Raw genomic sequence first — 22,781 nt, forward strand, 5'->3', positions numbered from 1 at the left:
GTGGAAACTTAGGCATAATATTTTTAGATTGTCAGAAAAGCAAAAGCAAAGCATGGATACATTTTTCCATATAATTGTGGCAAAAAAAATTGTGTTGTGTGTTTGGGAATGGGTTAAGGTTGGGGAACTGTGTGTGTGTGTGTGTGTGTGTGTGTGTGTGTGTTGGGGTGTAGCAGGTATCTTGACCCATATAGCCTGCCTGTTTATTCTAATGACATTCTCCTAGTTCTTGTCCAAGTTCACATGTATGGGAAATTAAAACCTAGGCCTGGAAATTTAACAGCTAAATCAGCTTATTCCTACCAGAAAGTATATTTGGGGAAGTGGTTGGCACAAAATTCTCCTTGACGTTTTAGGTGGAAGTGACAAGGGAGTTACTATTGGAAAAGCTCTTATATGGAATTATGTAAGGAGGAAGCATTCATTCTGAATTAGGAGGAGCAGGAACATTGGGAGACCCACCTGTAGTTTCTTAGGGAATGGTGCCCAGGTCACTGAACTCTGTTCTTGGTACATTAGGACCAGGGCCTTATGCAACGTGCTGAGATAGAGGGAAAAACAAGGTCAGAAGCAGGTATTTATTCCACAAGAAAAGAACTTAACTGCTTAGATCGCTAAAGGGTTGAGGACTTTCATGGCTGGGAGGGCACAGTAATGCAAGGTCTGTCTGCTCTTTGAGGCTGTAGGCAGACGTCTGGAGAATGACAGTTTGTCTCCAAGTGTTTTGTTTTTATTTATTAATTTTTAAAATTGAAGTATAGTTGATTTGCAATGTTGTATTAGTTTCTGGTTTACAGCAAAGTGATTCAGATATATATATATATATATATATATATAGTTTTTCATATTTTATATATGTGTGTATCTGTCTATATATATAGATATAGTTTTTTATATTCTTTTCCATTATGGTTTCTTACAGGATATTGAATATAGTTCCCTGTGCTATACAGTAGGACCTTGTTGTTTATCCATCCAAGTGTTTTTTAATGAACATTCCCTTTCTCATTCTGTCTCATTTCCTCCCTGGTTTGTTTCATTGTCCTTCATATTCAGGAAGATAGTTACTGGAATTGGGCCTGTTAACAGGAGGAAGCTGTTTTTGTCAAGTTGGAAGGACAAGAGTGAGGAATGTGCACTGCTGTGGGGCTCACTCCAGGGGGAAGCTGATCATTTTCCTCTCTCCTCTTTGTTCACACAGCTTTCCTGGGGCTGTGCTGCCCAGGGTTTGGATGACACAATTGCCTTTTTAAAATGCTTGTCTTACTACGTAGGTGGAAAAGACTGCCACTTTGGACTTAAGGATCCCACACTATTTCTCTAGAAAGGCATTCTTTTCCAAAGGAGAAAGGTATCTAAATCTATTGTGAAGTACAGTGGTGGATATTGCATGGTTAGGATTTGGGCTTTTATTTAGACCAATCATGCCCCAAAACTTGCTCTTAGAGACTGCTTCTGCTATGCTCCATTTCAGAGAGGTTCAGCAGTAGACCTCTGCTTGTGGACTTTTCCCTCTTCTCCCCTTCTCTCCATGTCCATTGTATCTTGGTATTATTTAACATAGTAACTCAAATTCTGGAATCCTAAATGTACTAGGTTGGCTCTTCTGCTGATTGGACCAAAGTCAGATTTCATTAGTAGGTATGAGAAATGGTGACCAGTGAACAAACATTAGAAATAATCCAGACACTCACTAAGTTGTGTTTTTGGGGAGTGTTTTTTATTAAATGTGACTGGTAAAGCCTGAGGTCTAGATTTTTTAAAAATTTATTTATTTTTATTGACATATAGTTGATTTACAATGCATCAGGTGTAAAGTGATTCAGTTATATACATATAACTGAATTCTTTTCCATTATAGGTTATTAGAAGACACTGAATATAGTTCCTTGTGCTATATAGTAGGTCCTTGTTGTTTATCTATTTTATTTATAGTAGTGTGTATCTGTTAATCCCAAATTCCCGATTTATCCCCCCTTCCCCTTTCCCTTTTGGTAACTATAAGTTTGTTTTCTGTGTCTGTGAGTCTATTTCTGTTTTGTTAATAAGTTCATTTGTATCATTTTTTAGATTCCACATATAACTGATATCATGTGGTATTTGTCTTTGTCTTTCTGACTTCACTTAGTATGATAATCTCTAGGTGAGGTCTTGATTTTATCACAGTAAGAAGCAGTTTAACTCTCTGTTCTTCAAGTCACAGACTGTCTTGACTTCTAGGTTGTCATGATGAGCAATGGATGAGTGAATGGTAAAGGTTTCTCAGACCATTATAACTTTCAGAAGCATGACCAAGTACCTACCCTACTCTTGATGGCTCATGAGTGTCCATTAGCTTGGTGTACAGAGGACTACTCATTAACTCACTTTGTTCCCAATAGAATGTAAAATTGGTTGTCAAGACCAGGCTATGATGAGGGCCAATCAGGGAATACAATTGTCCCTCAGTATCCAGGAGGGATTGGCTTCAGGTGCCCCTTTACCCCCACCCTCCACCATACCAAAATCCTTGGATGCTCAAGTCCCTTATATAAAATGGTGCAGCATTTGCATATAACCTGTGCACAATCTCCCAATATACTTTAAATCATCCCTAGATTACTTATAATACCTAATACAATGTAAATGCTATGTAGGTAGTTTTAATACAAGGTAAATTCTATGTAAATAGTTGTAAATACTATGTAAATAGTTGCCAACACTGGCAAATTCAAGTTTTGCTTTTAGGAACTTTCTGAAATTTTTTTTTTCTGAATATATATATATATTTTAAACATCTTTATTGGAGTATAATTGCTTTACATTTCTGAATACTTTTGATTCTTGGTTGAAATCCACAAATTTGGAAGTTGTGGGTCCTGGAGGGCCTGCTGTATTTGTATTAGCTCTATCTGGGTAGGGGCAGAGCCCACAGGTGCTTGGAAAAATTGGTCCCATAGGGACTAGAGTATATCTGTTATAGGATTATTTGGTTGCACTGGGTCTTAGTTGTAGCAGGCAGGCTCCTTATACGTGGCATGCGGACTCTTAGTTGTGGCATGCATGTGTGATCTAGTTCCCTGAGCAGGGATCGAACCCCGGCCCCCTGCATTGGGAGTATGTAGTCTTAACCACTGTGCCACCAGGGAAGTCTCCCCTGTTACAGGATTAAAAGCTTGTGTGTCTCAGGTTTGAACATTTTTATGCTTCTGAGTCTTAACTAAAATTAGTTTTTTTGCTCTTTTATGCTAATTGGCCTTTAAGTGTTTTATCCAAGTGTGTAGGATGTTGGCAACTATGAGGGATGATGATATGTATTGATATATGGACACCCTGAACTGATGTGGGATGTGGCATTGGGTTCCTGGCTAGTCTGCAGAGGTGAAGGCATGTGGACAGGATAGGCTGCAGAATGGATGAGGAAGGAACTGGGCTTTAACTGAAGCTCTTTCACTGGGCACACGAACTTGCACTAACATCCTCAGCCCTGCTAGGAGGTATGAGAGAATGGGTTTTCTCGCAAAAGGAAGAATCAGGTTCCTCCACCATTCTAGTTGAGAGTTCAGGGTCTCCAGATAAATATCAACATCTCTCATAGCAGCCACTGATGTTTTATGTACTAGTTTAGGTACCTGGGGTTAGGACTTCAATGTATCTCTTTAGAGGATAGTTTCACCCTTTAACCCATAACACTCCCTGGACCATCTCCCTTCTGGACTATTGTGCTGGCCTCTTACCATATCCCCCTGTTTCCAGAGTCTCCTCTCTGACCTATCCACACTACCAATAGCATTATCTTTCTGTAATATAGAAAAAAAAATCATATTACTCAATACTCTATGACTTTCAAAGGTTAAACTCTTAATTTGACAAAGTCCTTCAAAGACTGTTCTCATTTGAGAGCTGGACCTTTTGTCTTCATGGAATAATATGGAACAGGGACCTGTCTTTCTTGCACAGGATCTTAATTGAAGCTGGCCTTGCTGAATTGGGTGCAAGCCAGGCACTGCTAATTTCCCCTCCTACTGGGCTTCTTAATCACTCTGCCCTAAGAAGACTTTGGGAAGTGATTGGATTTCTTTCATGATTGTTCCTAAGGATGTTGTACTTGCATATCTCCTCAGATATTGTTTTATTGTACTTTCACCTATAGTTACTAAATCTTCCGTGGAAGAAGGCAAGATTGTCCATCATAAGGCAGTAGGGTTGTATTTACTCATGAAACCTATACTTGTAAACTGATACTTACTCCTCTCTTTTGTTAGCCTAGTCTGGCAAAATGACACATCTCTTGTGAATTTATTTACTGTGAAAGGAAGTGGGGTGGGAGGGTAGGATGGAAGGTGACAGTGTTTTCAATGAAGATAAACAAGGATTAATGAGAATAACAGTCACAGAGTTCAGTAGAATTAAAACATCATGAAGCATCTTCCTAGCCAGTTTGCCATTTTAGAGATTGCTGTACCTAGATTTGTAACAATAAAATCAATCAATTCCAAGATTTAGTGGCTGAGTCCCTAATTTTTTTTTTTTTTGGCTATGTTAGGTCTTTGTTGAGGCATGTGGGATCTTTTATTGTGGTACGCGAGCTTCTCTCTAGTTGTGGTATGAGGGTTTTCTATCTCTAGTTGTGGTGCACGGGCTCTGTAGTTGTGGTGCGCGGGGTCCAGAGCACGTGGGCTCTGTAGTTTGTGGCTCGCAGGCTCTAGTTGAGGTGCGCAGGCTCAGTAGTTGTGGCACGCGGGCTTACTTGCCCTGTGGCGTGTGGGATCTTAGTCCCCCAACCAGGAATTGAACCTGCATCCCCTGCATTGGAAGGTGGATTCTTAACCACTGGACCACCAGGGAAGTCCCTGAGTCTGTAAGATCTTAAAGGGGGCAGACATGTGCCTAAGTAGTTAAATCTCAGTTAAATTTTAGTAACATGATCTAACTATATGCAGAGGGGCAGAGAAAGAACCAGGTAAGGTCATTTGTATCTAGAAAGTATCTTTCAGTATAAGTGCTAAACATGTAGCAGGTCGAAATCTGGCCCATTCAGGAAAGTGTGGAAGCTAGAGTTAGGCTGGGTAGCTAATTTAAAACCGTGTAGCCTTAGGTGAGTGGTTCTCTTCAAGCCTTAGTTTCCAAAGTGATGTGGAAAGCATTTGGTACAATTCCTGGCAAAGAGTAAGTGCTCAAAATGTCAGATGCTGTTATTACATGCATGACCCAAAATAGGGTCTCATCTGTATCCGAGGACTTTTATAATTCCTCCTTAATTACCTAGTTCCCTAATGAAAATACTGGTTAAGACTTTCCTGGTGGTCCAGTGGTGAAGAATCTGCCTTCCAGTGCAGGGGACGCAGGTTCGACCCCTGGTCAGGGAACTAAGATCCCACATGCTGCAGGGCAACTAAGCCCAGGCACCACAACTATTGAGCTCACGCGCCTCAATGAGAGAGCCCGTGTGCCAAAAACAACAGAGCCCACACACACACCCTGGAGCGCACACACCACAACTAAGGAAGAGAAAATCCACACGCAACAACTAGAGAGAAGCCTGAGTGCCACAACTAGAGAAAAGCACATGCGCCACAACAAAGAGCCTGTGCACTGTAACGAAAGATCCCGCATGCCTCATGCCTCAATGAAAATCCCACGTGCTGCAACTAAGACCCAGATGCAGCAAAAAAAAAAAAAAAAACAAAAACAAACAAACCCAAAGGGGGAAAAATGAGGAAAATAAATATTAAAAAAAATCCTGCATGTGGGTCTTTTATTATAACTGATATTTTCTTGGTTGGGTGAAGGGCCTTTTATAAGTAGCCCTTTCAGTGACACACAGGAAAAAGTATCAGAATTAGCACGGCAATTTAAGAGAAAAATGTAGGTCATGTGTTATTTAAGACATACCAACTATTGGTATAAGGCAATTTAAAAGGGAAAACAGGACTTCCCTGGTGGCGCAGTGGATAAGAATCTGCCTGCCAATGCAGGGGACACGGGTTCAAGCCCTGGTCCAGGAAGATCCCACATGATGCAGAGCAACTAAGCCCGTGCACCACAACTACTGAGCCTGAGCTCAAGAGCCCACGAGCCACAACTACTGAAGCCTGCGTGCCTAGAGCCCATGCTCCTCAACAAGAGAAGCCACCACAGTGAGAAGCCCCCGCGCTACAACAAAGAGAAGCCCCCACTCACTGCAACTAGAGAAAGCCCATGTGCAGCAACAAAGACCCAACGCAGCCAAAAATAAATAAAATAAATTAACCCCCCCCAAAAAAAATGAATAAAAGGAAAAATATTTTACCAGGAGCAGAATTTTTATTTGGTGTAAATAAAACATGTGAAGGGAACAGAAGAAAACTGAAATGAGGCAGGTGTCAAAACTGGGAAATTCTGACAAAGCCAAAAGAAGAAGAGCCAAAAAAAATTATGAGGAACCAACCTTGAGGAGTAACTGAGTGTTGTTTGGGGATTTTTCAGGTTCCTGCATCTAGTACTTAGTGTTGCTGAGAGGATAATTCTTTTTTTTTTTTTTTAAATTTATTTTATTTTTGGCTGCATTGGGTCTTCATTGCTGCACACAGGCTTTCTCTAGTTGCGGCTACTCTTTGTTGCGGTGTGCAGGCTTCCCATTGCGGTGGCTTCTCTTGTTGCGGAGCACGGGCTCTAGGCGTGTGGGCTTCAGTAGTTGTGGCACATGGGCTTCAGTAGTTGTGGCTCACAGGCTCTAGAGTGCAGGCTCAGTTGTGGCACACGGGCTTAGTTGCTCTGTGGCATGTGGGATCTTCCTGGACCAGGGCTCGAACCCGTGTCCCCTGCATTGGCAGGCGGATTCTTAACCACTGAGCCACCAGGGAAGCCCCCAAAGGATAATTCTTATATTTTCCATATAGTTGTTCTCCTCATGTCAATATTCAAACAAAGCTAGGGCTTTAAGCTATAACTAGAGTTCTCTTTTGAGACATTTTCCCTCTGTAACATTTCTCTCTTTCCCACAATCAGGTGAAAATGAAATCCTTGCAACTCTGCATGCCATTTCCAGCAAGAACCAGATTTGGAGATCATATATTGGCATGGGCTATTATAACTGCTCAGTGCCACAGACAATTTTGCGGAACTTACTGGAGAACTCAGGATGGTAATGTATTTCTTGATGAAAAACGGGAGTGCTGTGATTTGATTTGCATGACTCTTTCTGTGTCCCCACCCTGCAAAGCCTCAGAACTTGCCCACTGACACCCATACTCTAGTGCTATCCCTAACCTGCAGGAACCTACCTGGCTTTCTCTGGCGTGGGAGATTTCCTTACTCAAATGTAGAGGACTTAGAAGCTTCTTTCCGCTTTTATTCCCATAAAATAATCTAGAGCTCAAAATTGTGGATGCTGGGCATCTCTTCCTCTTGGTGACTCTGTGTTTGTTCTCACTGAGAGTTTTTGAGTAAGATATCAAACCTGCAGGTGGGCAGATTCAAGGCTTTATTCTTTGGAGACACTACGATTTTAGGCTGTCTGAGATTACTCAGTGAGTCAAAATCTTGGTCCATTGTCTTCTCTCAGGATTTTAGGAGCTACAGTTAATTATACCCCCCTCCTCTGCCCCCTGCCCCAAACCAATATTCTAGGTTTATGACCAACTGAAAAAAGAAGACATTGTATCAGGTAGATGGAGATGAAGATGTTAGCTTTATTACTTAGCACTTTGTAGAGAAAGAGAACATGTGTATTCTGTGAACAGGCTCTTCTAGAAACAACCAAAGACAAGGCTGAGCTGTTAATGCTGTTACTTGTTCTGCCTCCACCTCACCTATCAGGTAACTCATTCGTAGTCCTCTAGGGGGTGTGGTAGGGGGTGTTCTTGTCCCTGCCCACTCTGGCTGCCACAGGTTGCACAAAATGAAAATGTTTCTCCTGCACTTGAGGAAAACTTCTATGCTATCTTGCTTTTCCATTCCTGTTTGCTGTATGATAGAAAGAAGGAAACAGAGGTTCACGTCCTAGTATACACTAAACAAGAAAACACCTTGGGTACTTCTTAATGGGCAAAGGCCATGGCTTCAAAGGTGCCTGAGAGCAGATCAGAGCATCTGCTTCTTCTGCCCACTGGGAAATATTGTCTGACTATGGAGGAGGAAAGATGGGGACCCCTGGGCCTTTCTTTCTCTTGTTTTTGGATCAGTGCCATTGTATACACCAGCATCTTTGAATTGAAACTTTATTTCAACTGATAACCTTATCTCCAGAGGAATGTGTGCACTTACCATCTCTAGCATAGAAACAAACCAAGCCTGGGAAGGTTTTGATACTTCCTGGGTGATTTTTTTTTTTTTTTTTTTTGAGTTGGTTGGTTTATGAGGTAAATTTAATTTTTAATAGGACCATTATTATGCATGGACAGAGTAAGTGATTGCCTCTGCAATTCAAAGGTATTTATAGCAAGATGCAGAGACTATCTTTTAGGTTAGCATATAGAAAAATAATCAACTTTAGTAAAGGGAATGTGGAGCCCCCCATGAGAAAGCACGGAATTGCCTCCTTTGAAATACTAAGTACATGCTCCACAGCAATATATCTTAAACATTTGCTGAACACTTCACATCTGTTTTAAAAATAGGTTTTATTTAATAAAATTCTGTCAGAGTTAATTTGAATCAAGTGACCAAAGTTCTCATTTCAGTATAATCACCTCATATAAGAAGCTGTCCACCTGCCATCCTATGACAGACTATTGAGACATCTGTTAGTCCATTTTTTTCCTCAAAAATAGAAGTGAGTGCCTGCCTGAGAAGACTTAAACCTACCCCCCAAATTACTGTTTGTTCTAGTCAACTCCTGAAGATGGGGTCCATGTCTCCCAGCTTCTGTGGTTGGGTAGGAGCCTAACTTCTATGAGCACCAGTTAGCAAACCCAGATGGGTTTCATGTGGATGGCCCCCTTCCTGTTTTTGTAAATTTTCGTTTCCCAGACTCTACTGAGTCCCTGATCATTCCCCTCCCCACTGCCTCATTCTCCCTTTAAAACGTGTAGTCACCTCTAAAACACACACACACACACACACACACACACAGAAACACACAGAGAAATATGCAGCCCCATCTAAGATTACAAACTTTGACAATTTTGACATTTTAGAGAGTAAACCTGATACCCTACGTAATTTTAAACTTTGCACAAAGTGTTCTTAGTACTAGGAATAGAGGTACTGTTTTGACTACTTGCCATATGTGAACTTACACTCTGAACTTACACTGTTTGAACTTACACTCAAACAAATATAGCGGTTTCTGTGTGTTTGAGTCTGTGAGTGAATATGTGTTGGGCCGTCAGCACAGCAGGCCTTCATCTGGTGCCTAAAGCCCAGACCTGTAGTTCTGAGGACCAAGGCATGTGTGTAGCTCAGGACATAGGTTAGTCTGGGTGGGAAGCGCAGCGCCTTTGTATCTTTTGTCTACTTTTGCATAAGTGCAAAGGTAGTCCTGGTTGGTAAGGGTGTTTGTCCTAGATGCAGTGATTCATGTCCCATCATTATAGACGCCAGATCTGTTGGCCTAATGACTCCTGCATTGCTTTTGGTTTCAATATGCTCCATGTCTTTATTAATAGGAGAACGGGAATGAACTGTCAAAGAAGTAGTTTTTCTGCTTTGTGTGTGTGTGTGTTTGTGTATGTGTGAACGCGTGTGAAGGTATTTGTATTGCTGAGGGCTTCTTTTCCCCTGGGGTATTTGTAAAAGTTTGGATGGTAAACTCCAAGTTTGATTTCAAAAGCAAATGGCCTGTCTCCTCCTTACAAAACAAGCCTCCTAAGTACATGAACGGGCTGCAGCATTCCAGCCCTCTGAATATGGGCCAGCTGTCTTCGCTCTTGGTGGCCGCAAAGAATATTCACCATATTGCTTCCTGGCTGTGAGTGGATATGTTCATTTACTTTAGGATCCGCCAGAGTTTTGAGAGGGAGACAGTGTTGTTCTTTGCTTTTCATTTCTGGTTTTGGGGTGCATTTTAAGTATTGTTCCTTTGCATTCTCCGAAAGCTGATCTGAAACAGAGGGTGATACTGGCCCTTGCCAGCCCTGATAGGGAGGGCTGTGCACATGAGCTTGGGTAGACTTCACATTATCACCCTTCTGAATGGTTGCCATAGAGATGGAACCAACAAATTCCGGTGACGTGAGGTGAAAATAAATGGGTAACATAGCCTCCAGAGAATACAAACATTTGGGCTCTTACAAGAAGATTTACATTAGGCCTAGAATATATTTTATGGAGTCTACTTTTTGAAATTTTCGATTGCTGATAATATCAGTTAACTAATATCAAAACACGTACCTTTCCATTGTGACTATTTCTGTTTTGTGTAATGTTGGCACTGGGATTTAAATGAGAGAATCTCATGAATGTTTGTCTTCCTGCAACTCCCCCACGCCTTTTTTGGTTAAAATCGTAGAGAATACGGATTATTTTGGAATAAATGTTAATGCCATGTTAAATATATCATGCATCCTTTTTGAGCAGAACAGAATGCCTTCTTGGATATGCAGATACTTTTTGGTTTTTAATATTAAACTATATCTAGAAACAGAAATCAATTGAGTTAAATATAAGTTGGAACATAGAAATTGTAGATGACAGACATTTTCTTGATCACTGTTTTGCCTGAGGCAACTAACCCCTTTTATGCAGGATGGCAGGCCCTGTGCTAGCATTTTTCTCCTGAAATGAGGGTTTATTTAGTATCTCCAGGCTTGAGATTCACCAACCTGTGTCCATTAATAGATGATTTTTAAGACCACTTATGTCTGTTTATTAGTGTAAAAAAAAAGTGTGGATTACAAAAGAAGTTTACAAGTAAAAGAAGTAGGATCATGTATTTGTCATCTTTGCAAGAAAAGTTTTAAAGCTCTCTCCTTTTAGCAGTGCTAATTAGCACCAGCCTAAGCTTGGACTTTGAGCAAGGAGAGAAAGGCTGAACAAGGGAGGGGGAATATTAAATCCCAAAGTCTGTGAGCAAAGGAATAGCATGGTCTCAGGTATGAAGGACTGTGTTTGGGAGGTTTGGGGCTTTTTCTTGCAGGTAACTGGGGAGCCATCCCCATTTTAGCAGGAAAGTCAGACACATACATTTGCACCAGAAATATTCGATAATTTCCTATTTTAAGCACTGTGCTAGGCTAGTAAGGCAACAAAGGGGTGGATATAGGACGTCAGAAGGAAGACTAATGGCAATTGGTCATCATTTGGGCCTAAAAAAATCTGGAGTTTTAACCTTGAGAATTGGCATGATAGTGGTAACTTTGAAGGAATAAGAATATTTAAGAAAAGAAACTACCTTGTTTGGCGAGCTGGTTGGAGGAAGGATAGGGAATGTGATGCTGACATGGGATGTGATGAATTTCCAGAAAGAAATTGTTTCCAAGTAGAAATATCTAATAATATCTGAATAGAAGTATGAATAAATCATTTGGGAGAAGTCTACGAGTGTTTAAAAAAAATTTCTAAGACAGGGACAGAGAATAAAATCTTTTCCAAACAACCAGCATTTGGGAAGGACTTTACTATTTCCAAAATGCTTTATGTATGTTAATTGGACTTGAGTGTTAAGATAATATCTGATATGGGTGATGTTATCTCCATTGATGGCCAAGAGAAATTGGCAGGGAGAGGTTTAGTGACTTGTCCCAGTTCACAGGTAATAAATTAGAGAATTTAGGTTGACACCCAGAGCTTCTTAATACTTAGCATTGGTGAAGCTACAGGGAAACCTGTGAATCACTGTATTACTTAAGGGAATACAGAATGGTGTGAACTGTCTAGAGAAAAACATGGCATATGTCCTGAAAGATTTGAAATCGATTATCGTACACCTTATGATTTGAAATTCCATATCTAGGGATTTATCCTAAGGAAATAATACAAAGATAAGGATGTTCACTGTTATGCTATTTCTAATATTTAAAAACCAAAAGTAATGTTCAACTTGAGGGGACTTGTTAAATAAATTATGATAAATGATTTAATAACACATAACAATCAAATGCATATTTCTGAATAATATTTAAAGTTATTAGAAATTGTCCATGGAATAATGTTAACAGAAAAAAAATCGAGACACAACTTTATACAGAGTACCATCTTACTTTGAAGTATAAATATGATTGTGATGTCAAAAAGAGACTGAAATTAATTAACCTGATTGTGGTAGTCATTTCACAAAGTATACGTATATCAAAACATCATGTTGTACACTTTTAATATACGCAGTTTTGTGAATTATACTTCAGTAAAGCTAGAGAAAAAAAAAGAATGTATATAGAAAAGTCACAAATTAACAAGAAAAGGGGCAAACAACACAACAGAAAAATGAGCAGAAACAGAAACTGAAACGAAATGTACCTAAATGTTAACTATTGTTATCTTGGAGTTCTGGGATTATGGGTGATTTTATTTTCTAGTTATCTCAATTTTCCAACTTTTTACAAAGAGCATGCATCACATAATCAGCAAAAAAAGGTTGTAAACATGTTCCTGACACACAGAAGATGGTTAATAAATGGTAGCCAATGTCTTTAAAATTTAGAACATATAATAAAAAGAAAGTAAAAATTATGGTTAATCTTGCCACCCAGAGAAAATGACTGTTTACATTTTGGTTCACGTTTTTACAAATTTACAAAAATCGGATTGTAGTATTTTACATTTTAATTTTTAAATTAATGTATCATGAGCATCTTCTATGTCAGAAAATATTTCTACATATCATTTTCACAATCCATAGTATTATATGCATATTGTCTAATTTATTTAATCATTTTCCTTTTAATAGAGAGTTTGTTGCTCATTTTTCAACACTCTGTTCAGTGCTGTGATGAATTCTTTGGATGGGCTAGCTGATTCATATGAATGCTTTTTTGTGTATGTGTGTGTATAAGTTTGTGTGTCTGTCCATATGCCAAATAATGATTGTGAGTAAAATGAAAATTTCATGTTAGCCCAGCTATCTAAGCATATGTCTTTGTGGTGACAGACTATGCTGTGTATGAAGATCTTATCTGATCTGAGGTCACAGTGACCCCTTGCCTGTGCCTTTTGTGTGCCATTTTTGCTTAGATTCCCTTTCTACTTTGTCTACATTATGTATTGTGTGCTTCATTTATTCCAGTTCACCACCCGCTTAGAATTTGGCAAACTGATTTACAGTTGCTAACCCAGGCTGTTCAAGGAATTAATTGAAGCAAAAACATACTCTGCTGTACAAACACACACACACACACACACACACACACACACACACACACACACACACACACAACTATACCAATGAAAGTTTCAGGGAAGTTATTTCAAAGTCTTGACATTTTACTGCTTGGTAAGGCAATCTCCCCCACTCTGTTCCCCCTCAAAGGTAAGAAGACATTGATTTCAAAGCCTTCAGAAAAGAAAAAAGAAAAAAAAAAAGGTGGAAATATCCTGAACGTGATTACCAGATCAGGAGAGAAAGGAAAAGGGGTTGAAAAAAAATTTTTTCCCTAATACTCTTCAAACTTGGAAGAACAAAAACAATAGAGATATGAAACAGCATTACTCTCATGTGGGAGCATAGACCCCAATCTGACACACTTTGGTAGTACAGTAATGGATTCTTGGTGAAAAGATAGCAGCTCTTTCCAAGTCCTCAGCCACCCTCTCTCCTCTTATTTTATTTTCTTTAAAATATTTATCACTCTGAAATGATTTTATGTATTTTTTATCTCTTTTTCCCCACTACAATATATTTTCCTTGAGATCAAGGACTCTTACCCATCTTGCTTATGATGTGCCACCAGAACTTATCATAGTTTTTGGCACTTAGTAGACATGCAGTAAATATTTGTAGGATGAGTGAATGAATGAAGGGATATAAAGAGTGATGAAGTCACTAAGTGGGTTAACTCTCATACCTAAAGACACATTTTTGGCTTATAACTGGAGGATTTTAAGGTTAAAATTCATGTCTACGCTGCCTTCTAACCATTAGTATTCTTGAATTTTGATAGGTATGGAGTTTACTTCCATAGACTTTTAATAACTGGATAGTGACAAATCTTTTTGTTTTTTGGCTGTGCCACGTGTCTTGTGGGATCCTAGTTCCCTGACCAGGGATTGAACCCGGGCCCTTGGCAGTGAAAGTGCGGAATCCCAACCACTGGACCGCCAGGGAATTCCCGACAATTCTTAAATAGACCTCTATTAATTTTTTAGGAGCACATAGAACTTCTGGTTAGTATAAACAAAGCTCCTCTTCTCCAAAACCAAAAGTTTCAAGTATTAGATATTAGATTCTTGGATACTCTTCTATTGTAAACCATGGTTGCGGTGAGCTTTTTTTTTTTTTTAATTCTGTTTATAATACCATAGACAGTCTCAAGTGGATTTTAAGAGCCAACTTACAATACAACATACTTATGATAAGATCATTAAAATAGAAATGTAAGTACTGATTATCCCCAAAGGATAATATTGTTACTATGATTTAATGCTGAGCTTCCTTACAAAAGACAAAAAGGAAGCTTATTGTTGTATTATATGATTCTCAAGAGAGGCAAACTTAATTTTCAGTACTGAATTCTAAGATGAAGGTATTTCATGAGCTTTTTCTGAATAGTGGATTCACAGTTTGGACATAGTGTTTTGGGTCCCTTACAGGATCACCCAGTATACTCCGTACCAGCCAGAGGTGTCTCAGGGGAGACTGGAGAGTTTACTCAATTACCAGACCATGGTGTGTGACATCACAGGCATGGACATGGCTAATGCATCCCTGCTGGATGAGGCCACCGCGGCTGCAGAGGCAATGCAGCTCTGCTACAGGTGAGAGGCCCAGCATGAGATTCCCTCAGCGGAAGGCATATCTTCCAGTCTCACAACTGCTGTGCAGGCGGGGGTTTCCCTGCTCAGGTCAGTGCCCAGTGACTTTGGCCTTCTTACCCTCTCTCTCTCTTTCTCTTCCCCACCCCCTCTTTCTGTCTATCACACACACACACACATTTGTGTCTATGAGATATGTTGTATCAGTATCATTATACCAGTTCGTTGAGGTAACAAACAGATGTGAAATATAGTGCATTTAAAAAGCCACTGCTCTTTATTGTTTAACATTATGTAAGAAAGACATTTTGCTCTTCACATACATAATGTTAAGTTCAGGGATGTTACAGCAACTCTGAGATAGTATCAAGGACCAATGCCCCTCTCTCTTTGCCATCGTTAGTGCGAGGCTTTTATCCTGTAGACTGAAGAAAAACATACAACCTTAAAACTTGCAAGTTGGGCTTCCCTGGTGGCGCAGTGGTTGAGAATCCGCCTGCCGATGCAGGAGACGCGGGTTCGTGCCCTGGTCCGGGAGGATCCCACATGCCGCGGAGCAACTAAGCTCGTGAGCCATGGCCGCTAGGCCTGCGCGTCCGGAGCCTGTGCCCCGCAACGGGAGAGGCCACAACAGTGAGAGGCCCGCATACCGCCAAAAAAAAAAAAAAAAAAAAAATTGTTTTTTTTTTGCGGTATGCGGGCCTCTCACTGTTGTGGCCTCTCCCGTTGCGGGGCACAGACTCCGGACGCGCAGGCTCAACGGCCATGGCTCAGGCCATGGCTCACGGGCCCAGCCGCTCCGCGGCACGCGGCATGTGGGATCCTCCCGGACCAGGGCACGAACCCGCGTCTCCTGAATCGGCAGGCGGATTCTCAACCACTGCGCCACCAGGAAAGCCCCAGCAAGTTAAGTTTTATTTGGGGATCTTACTAAGGGTGAGAGCCCCGGACACAGTCTCTCACACAGCTCTGAGGAACTGCTCCGAAGAGGTCAGGGAGGAGCCAGAACATGTAGGAGGTTTTGCTGGAAAAAACCCATGCAGTCGAACATCAAAAGATTACTGCTAATCACAAAGAACAGACATCTCAGGTTAATGTTAGTGCTTTTCAATATATGGGGAGATGCAAGAGTTTGGGCTCATTGAAATTATTCCTTAGAAATGCATCTTAACTATCTTGAGCCAGTCTCCAAAACAAATAATACTTCCTGTTTTTCTCCATCCTGAATTCCTCTCAGGGTGCACCATCAGTGGACAGCTGCAGTGGCTAATGGCTTGATCCTTGTAGAACTGGGACGGCGGGCAACATTTTTTGTTTACTGCAGTGGCAGACGACAGTCCTGTCCACAGCCCTCCTGGTCACAAGGTGACTTCTGGAGCTCTAGCCATGATGCCTCCATTCAGGAAGAAGTAAAGGGTACTTCTAGCAAAATAAACTCTCTTTAAATAGTGTTTTGGAAGCCTCCACTCAACAATTTACTTAAGCTTCATTGACCACCCCTACCTACAAGTGACCTGGGGAAATGCAGTTTTTTTCAGATGGGCACATTGCTACCCCCTACATACTGGGGTTCTGTTACTATGGGTGACAGGGAGAATGGATATTGGGTCGGAACTAGCAATCTGCAATGTAATATGTAAATAAGTATCACCGTCTTTTATGAAGAATATTCTTCTCAGGTTGTATTTAATGTTTTATAGCTTGTTTTCTTTTTCTATTTAACAATCTTTTGTGAACATTTCCCCATTTCTTTAGTCAGCTTTCTAAACTGTGGCTTTTATTGGCTACATAGCAATATTCATTTGCATGGAAGTACCATAATTGATGTAACCTCACCTCTATTGTTATACATTGTTTGTTCCCGTTTTTCACTTATTAATGGTATTTTGTGCATCTGTAGGATAAACCTGTGTCAAAAGTTCTGATTATTTCCTGAGGATGCATTTCCAGAAGTAGAATTGCTGGGTCATGGTTACCTTTGGTTAATATTTAGTTAATAATCATTCTCCAGCTTCTCACCATCTTTTGTTCTTTGCCTTGAGAATACATTTGAGTTTACCTTCCTTCCAGGTAGAATTCTCATATGGATGGTCATCTGGTAGGGAAATCTGCCCACATTGATGATGTGTCTGTCTGAGGTTTTGGGGGGCTGGCCCTAGTCGACTGACTGGGTGACTGCAGTGGCTAACGGCTTGATCCTTGTGGAACTGGTGGGCAACATTCTTTGTTTTCATTCTGAATGCCCATGTAAGTCTCTTTCTTGGCTTCCACAGACTTGAGGGGTTATTAAATTGATTCTGGTACCAATTCCAGTCAGGGAGGGGGGTTCCCCTCACACCTGAAAACAAACGAACAAACACCTTCTGGTGTCAGAGAATTCAACTCAATCCTGACACCATCTACCTGGAGATAGCATCAGATTCCACAGGTTAAGGGCTCAGTTTTATAAAACTGCGCCCCACCTCTCCACCCCTGCCCTACTTCAGCTGCAAGTCGCAAGCCCAGGTTGTTGCTTGTGCCTCTGACCAACTGGCTATAGACTGGGGTTCCAACAATCCCCTCCAACTCAGGATGCCATTCTCAAGTACAGGTTGTTACCTGTATTCAATCGACTGGAATTTTCATGATCCCCTCCTCAGAGCAGTGCACAGAACTCAGAGAAACATTTTACTTACTAGAGCCAGTTTATTATCAAATGATATAACTCAGGAACGGCCAGACAGAAGGGATGCATAGGGCTGGGTACGTTGAAAGGGCTCAGAGCTTCCATGCTCCCTCAGAGATCCCCATCCTTCCCAAATCTCCTCATGTTCACCAGTCCAGAAGCTCTCCAAATCCTACCCTTTGGGTTTTTTATGGAGGCTTCATTACATAGACACGACTGATTAAATCTTGGCCATTGGCATTTGATTCAGCCTCCAGCCCCTCTTTCTTCCCTGGAGCTCAGGGTGTAGAACTGAAAGCTCCAACCCACTAATCACACGGTTGGCTCCTTTAGCAACCAGCCCTCATTCCTCTGTAGGATGCAAAAGTCACCTCATTAACGTTACAAAAGACACCTTGATCACTTTTCACACTTAAAAAATTCCAATGGTTTTGGGAGCTGTGAGCCAGGAACTGTGGACAAAGACCACATATATATGAGAAATATATCTTGGTCATCTGAATGATCAAATATTTATTTCCTATAAATCATAGTGTTGCAGTTGTTAACCTCGAACTCACTGGGCAGATATGGAGGCCTCTAAGTTCCAGGCCCTTCTGCTTCCCAAGCAGTCCCAGGGATGGGTTCATGCTCTCCTTCCTGTCATCTTAGGGACAGTGGGAAAAGAATGCCCTATTCTAGAATGTTCCTATTCTATTCTCAGCTTTTCAGTCCTTTTCACCTTCTCTCTTCCTCATCCACCTTCTCGCTGCTCTCCCATCCCCCATCTCCATCCCTTTTTCTGAGTAAGAGCTTTCATCTCACACTTGCAGAAGCTGAGACCTTTGTAGTTGATGGGTCAGGGGTTCTCTCCTGAACTTAATAGAGTCACTGGTCTACGCACACTCTGCAAGTGCTTGATTTGCTTCCTCTCTCTTATTCTCATACCTTCCATCCTGCATTTAATTTTACCGTTGAGAAGCAGCCTTGTGTTTCTTATCTTTAGGAAATGTTTTCTTCAATAGCAGTGTTTTTGTTTCCATACGAGGTCATTTAGGCTTAGAAAGCTCTTCTCTCCAGAGTTATTTAGATATAGACTTTGAAGAGCTTTGTGCATTGGACAATTAATTTTGTATCTCCCAACTCTACTTACTCTATTGAATTTATGCTTACAATAAGAATAATACCTGTTCATAGTGGAAAATTTCAAATAGTAGAGAAGGATATAATGACAAGTAAAACCTTGCAGTTTCTCAGTCCCATTCCATTGAGAAACTTGCTGTTAACTGGTCACATGGATCTTTCTTTTTATACAATATACTTGTATCCACCACTCATTTCTTTTTACCCAGATGTGCTTGTGATACACAAAACGTTATGCATCCCCATCAGTTTTTTTGTTTGTTTGTTTGTTTTTTGCGGTACGCGGGCCTCTCACTGTTGTGGCCTCTCCCGTTGCGGAGCACAGGCTCCGGACGCTCAGGCTCAGCGGCCTTGGCTCACGGGCCCAGCCGCTCTGCGGCATGTGGGATCTTCCCGGACTGGGGCACGAACCTGCGTCCCCTGCATCGGCAGGCGGACTCTCAACCACTGTGCCACCAGGGAAGCCCTCCCCGTCAGTTTTGTTTCCTGAAACTATGGACTGTTAGAGAACTTACTGAATTTGGGTCTTAGACCCAACGCAGTTTCTTCCATAGCTGTGTGGCACCTGCACGTATCACAACCTATCTGAGTTCTTCACCGCTTCCTTTGAATGAGGACACTCGGTTTAGATAACCTCTAAATGCTCCTTTGGCAATAAACTTCTCAGATGATTTTATCTAGAAGACTTAGTTTTTTGTTCCTACTCGCACCTAATCACTACCCTTTTCTTTCTTTTTCCTCATAGTATATTTTAAAAAATTTAAACCATTTTAAGATTGATTTTGCTAAATGGGGTTAGAATGGGAATTGGATTTCAGTGAAATTCTAATCAGGAAATATCACTATATTAGTTATTAATGACTCATTATTTTTTATCCTATGCTCAGACTTTCCTTAAGTACCATCTTTGCTTTGCATTCTTAGAAGATACTCTGATTTCTTTAATGTTCATGTTCGAATTGTGATTTTTCTTTTCAACAGACACAACAAGAGGAGGAAGTTTTTTGTTGACCCTCGTTGCCACTCACAGACGATAGCTGTCGTCCAGACTCGAGCCAAGTAATTAATCTTATTTGTATTTTGAACTCAGGGATAATATTATGCTCATCTCTGCTGTTTCTTCCTTTAATTTCCAAACTGACTGGAGTTGAACCTGTTTTAAGCTGGGGTTATTGAATTTTACTTTCCCTCCCACTTTCTTCCCATGACCTCACTGGTGAGTAAGATGTGTCAGAATTCAGGAAAAAATACACAGTGGGTTTGGTCGCCTTTGCTTTATATTTTACAAAAAGAACACATTGTTTTGTGTCCTTTTTTTAAAACAAGAAAATTAAGAATATTAAAATAGTTTCAACAGTGTTTTGAAAAGTTTGAAAAGCACAGGGTAAAAATGGAACTCTCACACAACTGTTATGATTTTGTATATATTCCTGCAAACATGGCCCATAGGGAATCCACATAACACCTAGTTTAGTATGATGTAGATGAAAGCATATTATATTTTTTAAGTGCTGTAATCAGATAATACAAACACAGCACAACTACCACATGTGGGTGTGTTTATTTGCTTTCTCCTTGTAAAAGCCTTTCCCCTGATCCCATACCACCATTCCTTCAGAAGTGGTTTTCTGACATATGATAGGAATTAGATAGTTTCAGAAACCTAAGGAAGGTCTTCTTCCTTGTCTTACTGAGGTTTTCCATTCACCTAAGACCTATCCAAGGTCAAAGTGGCAATGGCTGTGTAGTTACAGGTAGTGGTTGCTTAGCCCTAGGAAGGCATGTTTCTGCTCTTGTCTCAGGCACAGGTTCTGACAGGAAAGCGGAAGGGGAGGTGCTAACAGTGGCTGCAGGTGAATTGGTGTGAAGCACAGTTACCACTGAAGGGCTGGGCGTGTGCGCGTGTTGAGATAGGGTAGGGGGTGGGGGCACTGAGGGAGGACACAGAATATGCATGCTCTATCATGGAAAAGAAAGTGTAGATGATTTGACTTTCCCTGTAAACCAAAAGCATGGTGGTTCTTTGTCTTCTGTCTTTTCAGGTATGCTGGAGTCCTCATTGAGCTGAAGTTACCCCATGAAATGGACTTCAGTGGAAAAGATGTCAGTGGAGCGCTGTTCCAGTACCCAGACACCGAGGGGAAGGTGGAAGACTTCACGGAGCTTGTGGAGAGAGCCCATCAGGCTGGGGTAGGCAAACCTCTCCTTGTGGGGGGTCCATGGAGGTGTGTCTCAATTTTGAATTATTATTGTTATTCTTTTTAGCATGATTTTTTACAAAATTTATTTGTTTAATTTCTTTTTGGCTGCGTTGGGGCTTCATTGCTGCACGCAGGCTTTCTCTAGATGCGGCGAGCGGGGGCTACTCTTTGTTGCGGTGCGAGGGCTTCTCATTGTGGTGGCTTCTCTTGTGCGGAGCACAGGCTCTAGGCATGCAGGCTTCAGTAGTTGTGGCTCCCTGGCTCCAGAGCGCAGTCTCGGTAGTTGTGGTGCACGGGCTTAGATGCTCTACGGCATGTGGGATCTTCCTGGACCAGGGTTGAACCCGTGTCCCCTGCATTGGCAGGAGGATTCTTAACCACTGCACCACCAGGGAAGCCCTATTATTGTTACTCTTTTTGGTGTGTTTTAATTTCCACACCTTTATTGCTTGGTAAGGTAAAACTGCCTCCTTCCAACCTCCTTTTTTCAAGTTTGTTTTCTTCACTGGTTCCTGGCACATAGTAGGCACTCAGTAAATATTTTAAATGAATGAATGAGTAAATAAATTTCACAGGATATGAACCAACTCTGCCAGTCTGCCTATAATGGAGATAATTTGCTATCCTTCCACTGGTCTCAGGGAAGGTCACAACCTTGTCTATTTTCTCTTGTTTCCTTTCTAGAGCTTGGCCTGCTGTGCTACTGACCTTCTAGCTCTGTGTATCCTGAGGCCTCCTGGAGAATTTGGGGTGGACATTGCCCTGGGCAGCTCACAGAGATTTGGGGTACCTCTGGGCTATGGCGGACCACATGCAGCCTTTTTTGCTGTCAGAGAAAGTTTGGTGAGGATGATGCCTGGAAGAATGGTGGGGGTAACAAGGTAAAACAGCTCAGCTCATGTTTCTTCCGTTTTATTGTGGTTATGGTTTTCCCTGCTCCTCTTTTTTTTTTTTTTTTTTTTTTGCGGTACGCGGACCTCTCACTGTTGTGGCCTCTCCCGTTGCGGAGCACAGGCTCCGGACGCGCAGGCTCAGCGGCCATGGCTCACGGGCCCAGCCACTCCATGGCATGTGGGATCTTCCCGGACTGGGGCACGAACCCGTGTCCTCCGCATTGGCAGGCAGACTCTCAACCACTGCACCACCAGGGAAGCCCTGCTCCTTCTCTTGATCACAAAAGTGTTGATTTCTCTTTGAATTTAACTGGGCCATTTTGGGTAGATTAAGGAAATGTAAACATAGAGTCAGAAGAGAGAATGTATTTGGGGTATGAATGTTTGGGGTATCAATGCCCTACCTACCCCCCAACCCCATCCAAAACACACACACACACACACACACACACACACACACACACACACCATTATCCCATAACTGGCCCTTCTCAAATGCCATGTACCTCTTCTCAAATGCCATGAATTTGTACATATTTGGAAAAGTATGTGTACAATTTATAGCATATTTGTATTGAAGTCATAGAAATGAATTTTAGATTGATGAAAGTCTTGAGAGACTGAATATTTTAAGTGTGTTTATATCTAACTAGTTTCTTTCTCAAAAGTATTAACATGCCACATGGCTATGTAAAGACAAGTGCAATAAGCGATTACCATGCACACATTGGGTGTGACCTACATTATTTCCTAGAGGCCTGCCCTTTGGCCATTTGAGTAATTTCCAAATGTACTTCCTTGAGTGCTTCTCATTGATGAAAATCCTCGGGTTAAGAATTGAGATGAATGCCATGATTATTACTGTGGAACTTTAGCATATTGTTTTTGACCTTTCATAAAGCTGGGCTGTTAATGTAAGTGAATAGTCTGAATTAGTGAATGATGTGCTGGTGATGAGAAGTTCTGAAATACTTTCACTTTGTCACATGATAGCAAAAGGCACTTTGCTGTTTAATGTAAAAAATAATAGTTTCTTTAAGTATTCTTACATTACATTTTCTTTCAATGATGTCTCTTCACCAGATGAGATGA

General features: G+C 41.1%; 1 protein-coding gene across 1 annotated transcript in view; it reads left to right on the forward strand.

Moving 5' to 3' along the window:
• Positions 1 to 22,781, forward strand: part of GLDC (glycine decarboxylase) — a 97,350-nt gene that overhangs the window by 13,744 nt on the left and 60,825 nt on the right. The window contains exons 3-7 of the mRNA XM_059071850.2: positions 6,970 to 7,105; positions 14,647 to 14,811; positions 19,577 to 19,654; positions 20,638 to 20,785; positions 21,481 to 21,677. Coding sequence (XP_058927833.1) covers positions 6,970 to 7,105; positions 14,647 to 14,811; positions 19,577 to 19,654; positions 20,638 to 20,785; positions 21,481 to 21,677 — 724 coding nt within the window. The remainder of the gene's footprint in view (positions 1 to 6,969; positions 7,106 to 14,646; positions 14,812 to 19,576; positions 19,655 to 20,637; positions 20,786 to 21,480; positions 21,678 to 22,781) is intronic.

The sequence above is a fragment of the Kogia breviceps genome, chromosome 8, assembly GCF_026419965.1.
Source record: "Kogia breviceps isolate mKogBre1 chromosome 8, mKogBre1 haplotype 1, whole genome shotgun sequence".
In the NCBI taxonomy this organism is placed as follows: Eukaryota; Metazoa; Chordata; class Mammalia; order Artiodactyla; family Physeteridae; genus Kogia; species Kogia breviceps.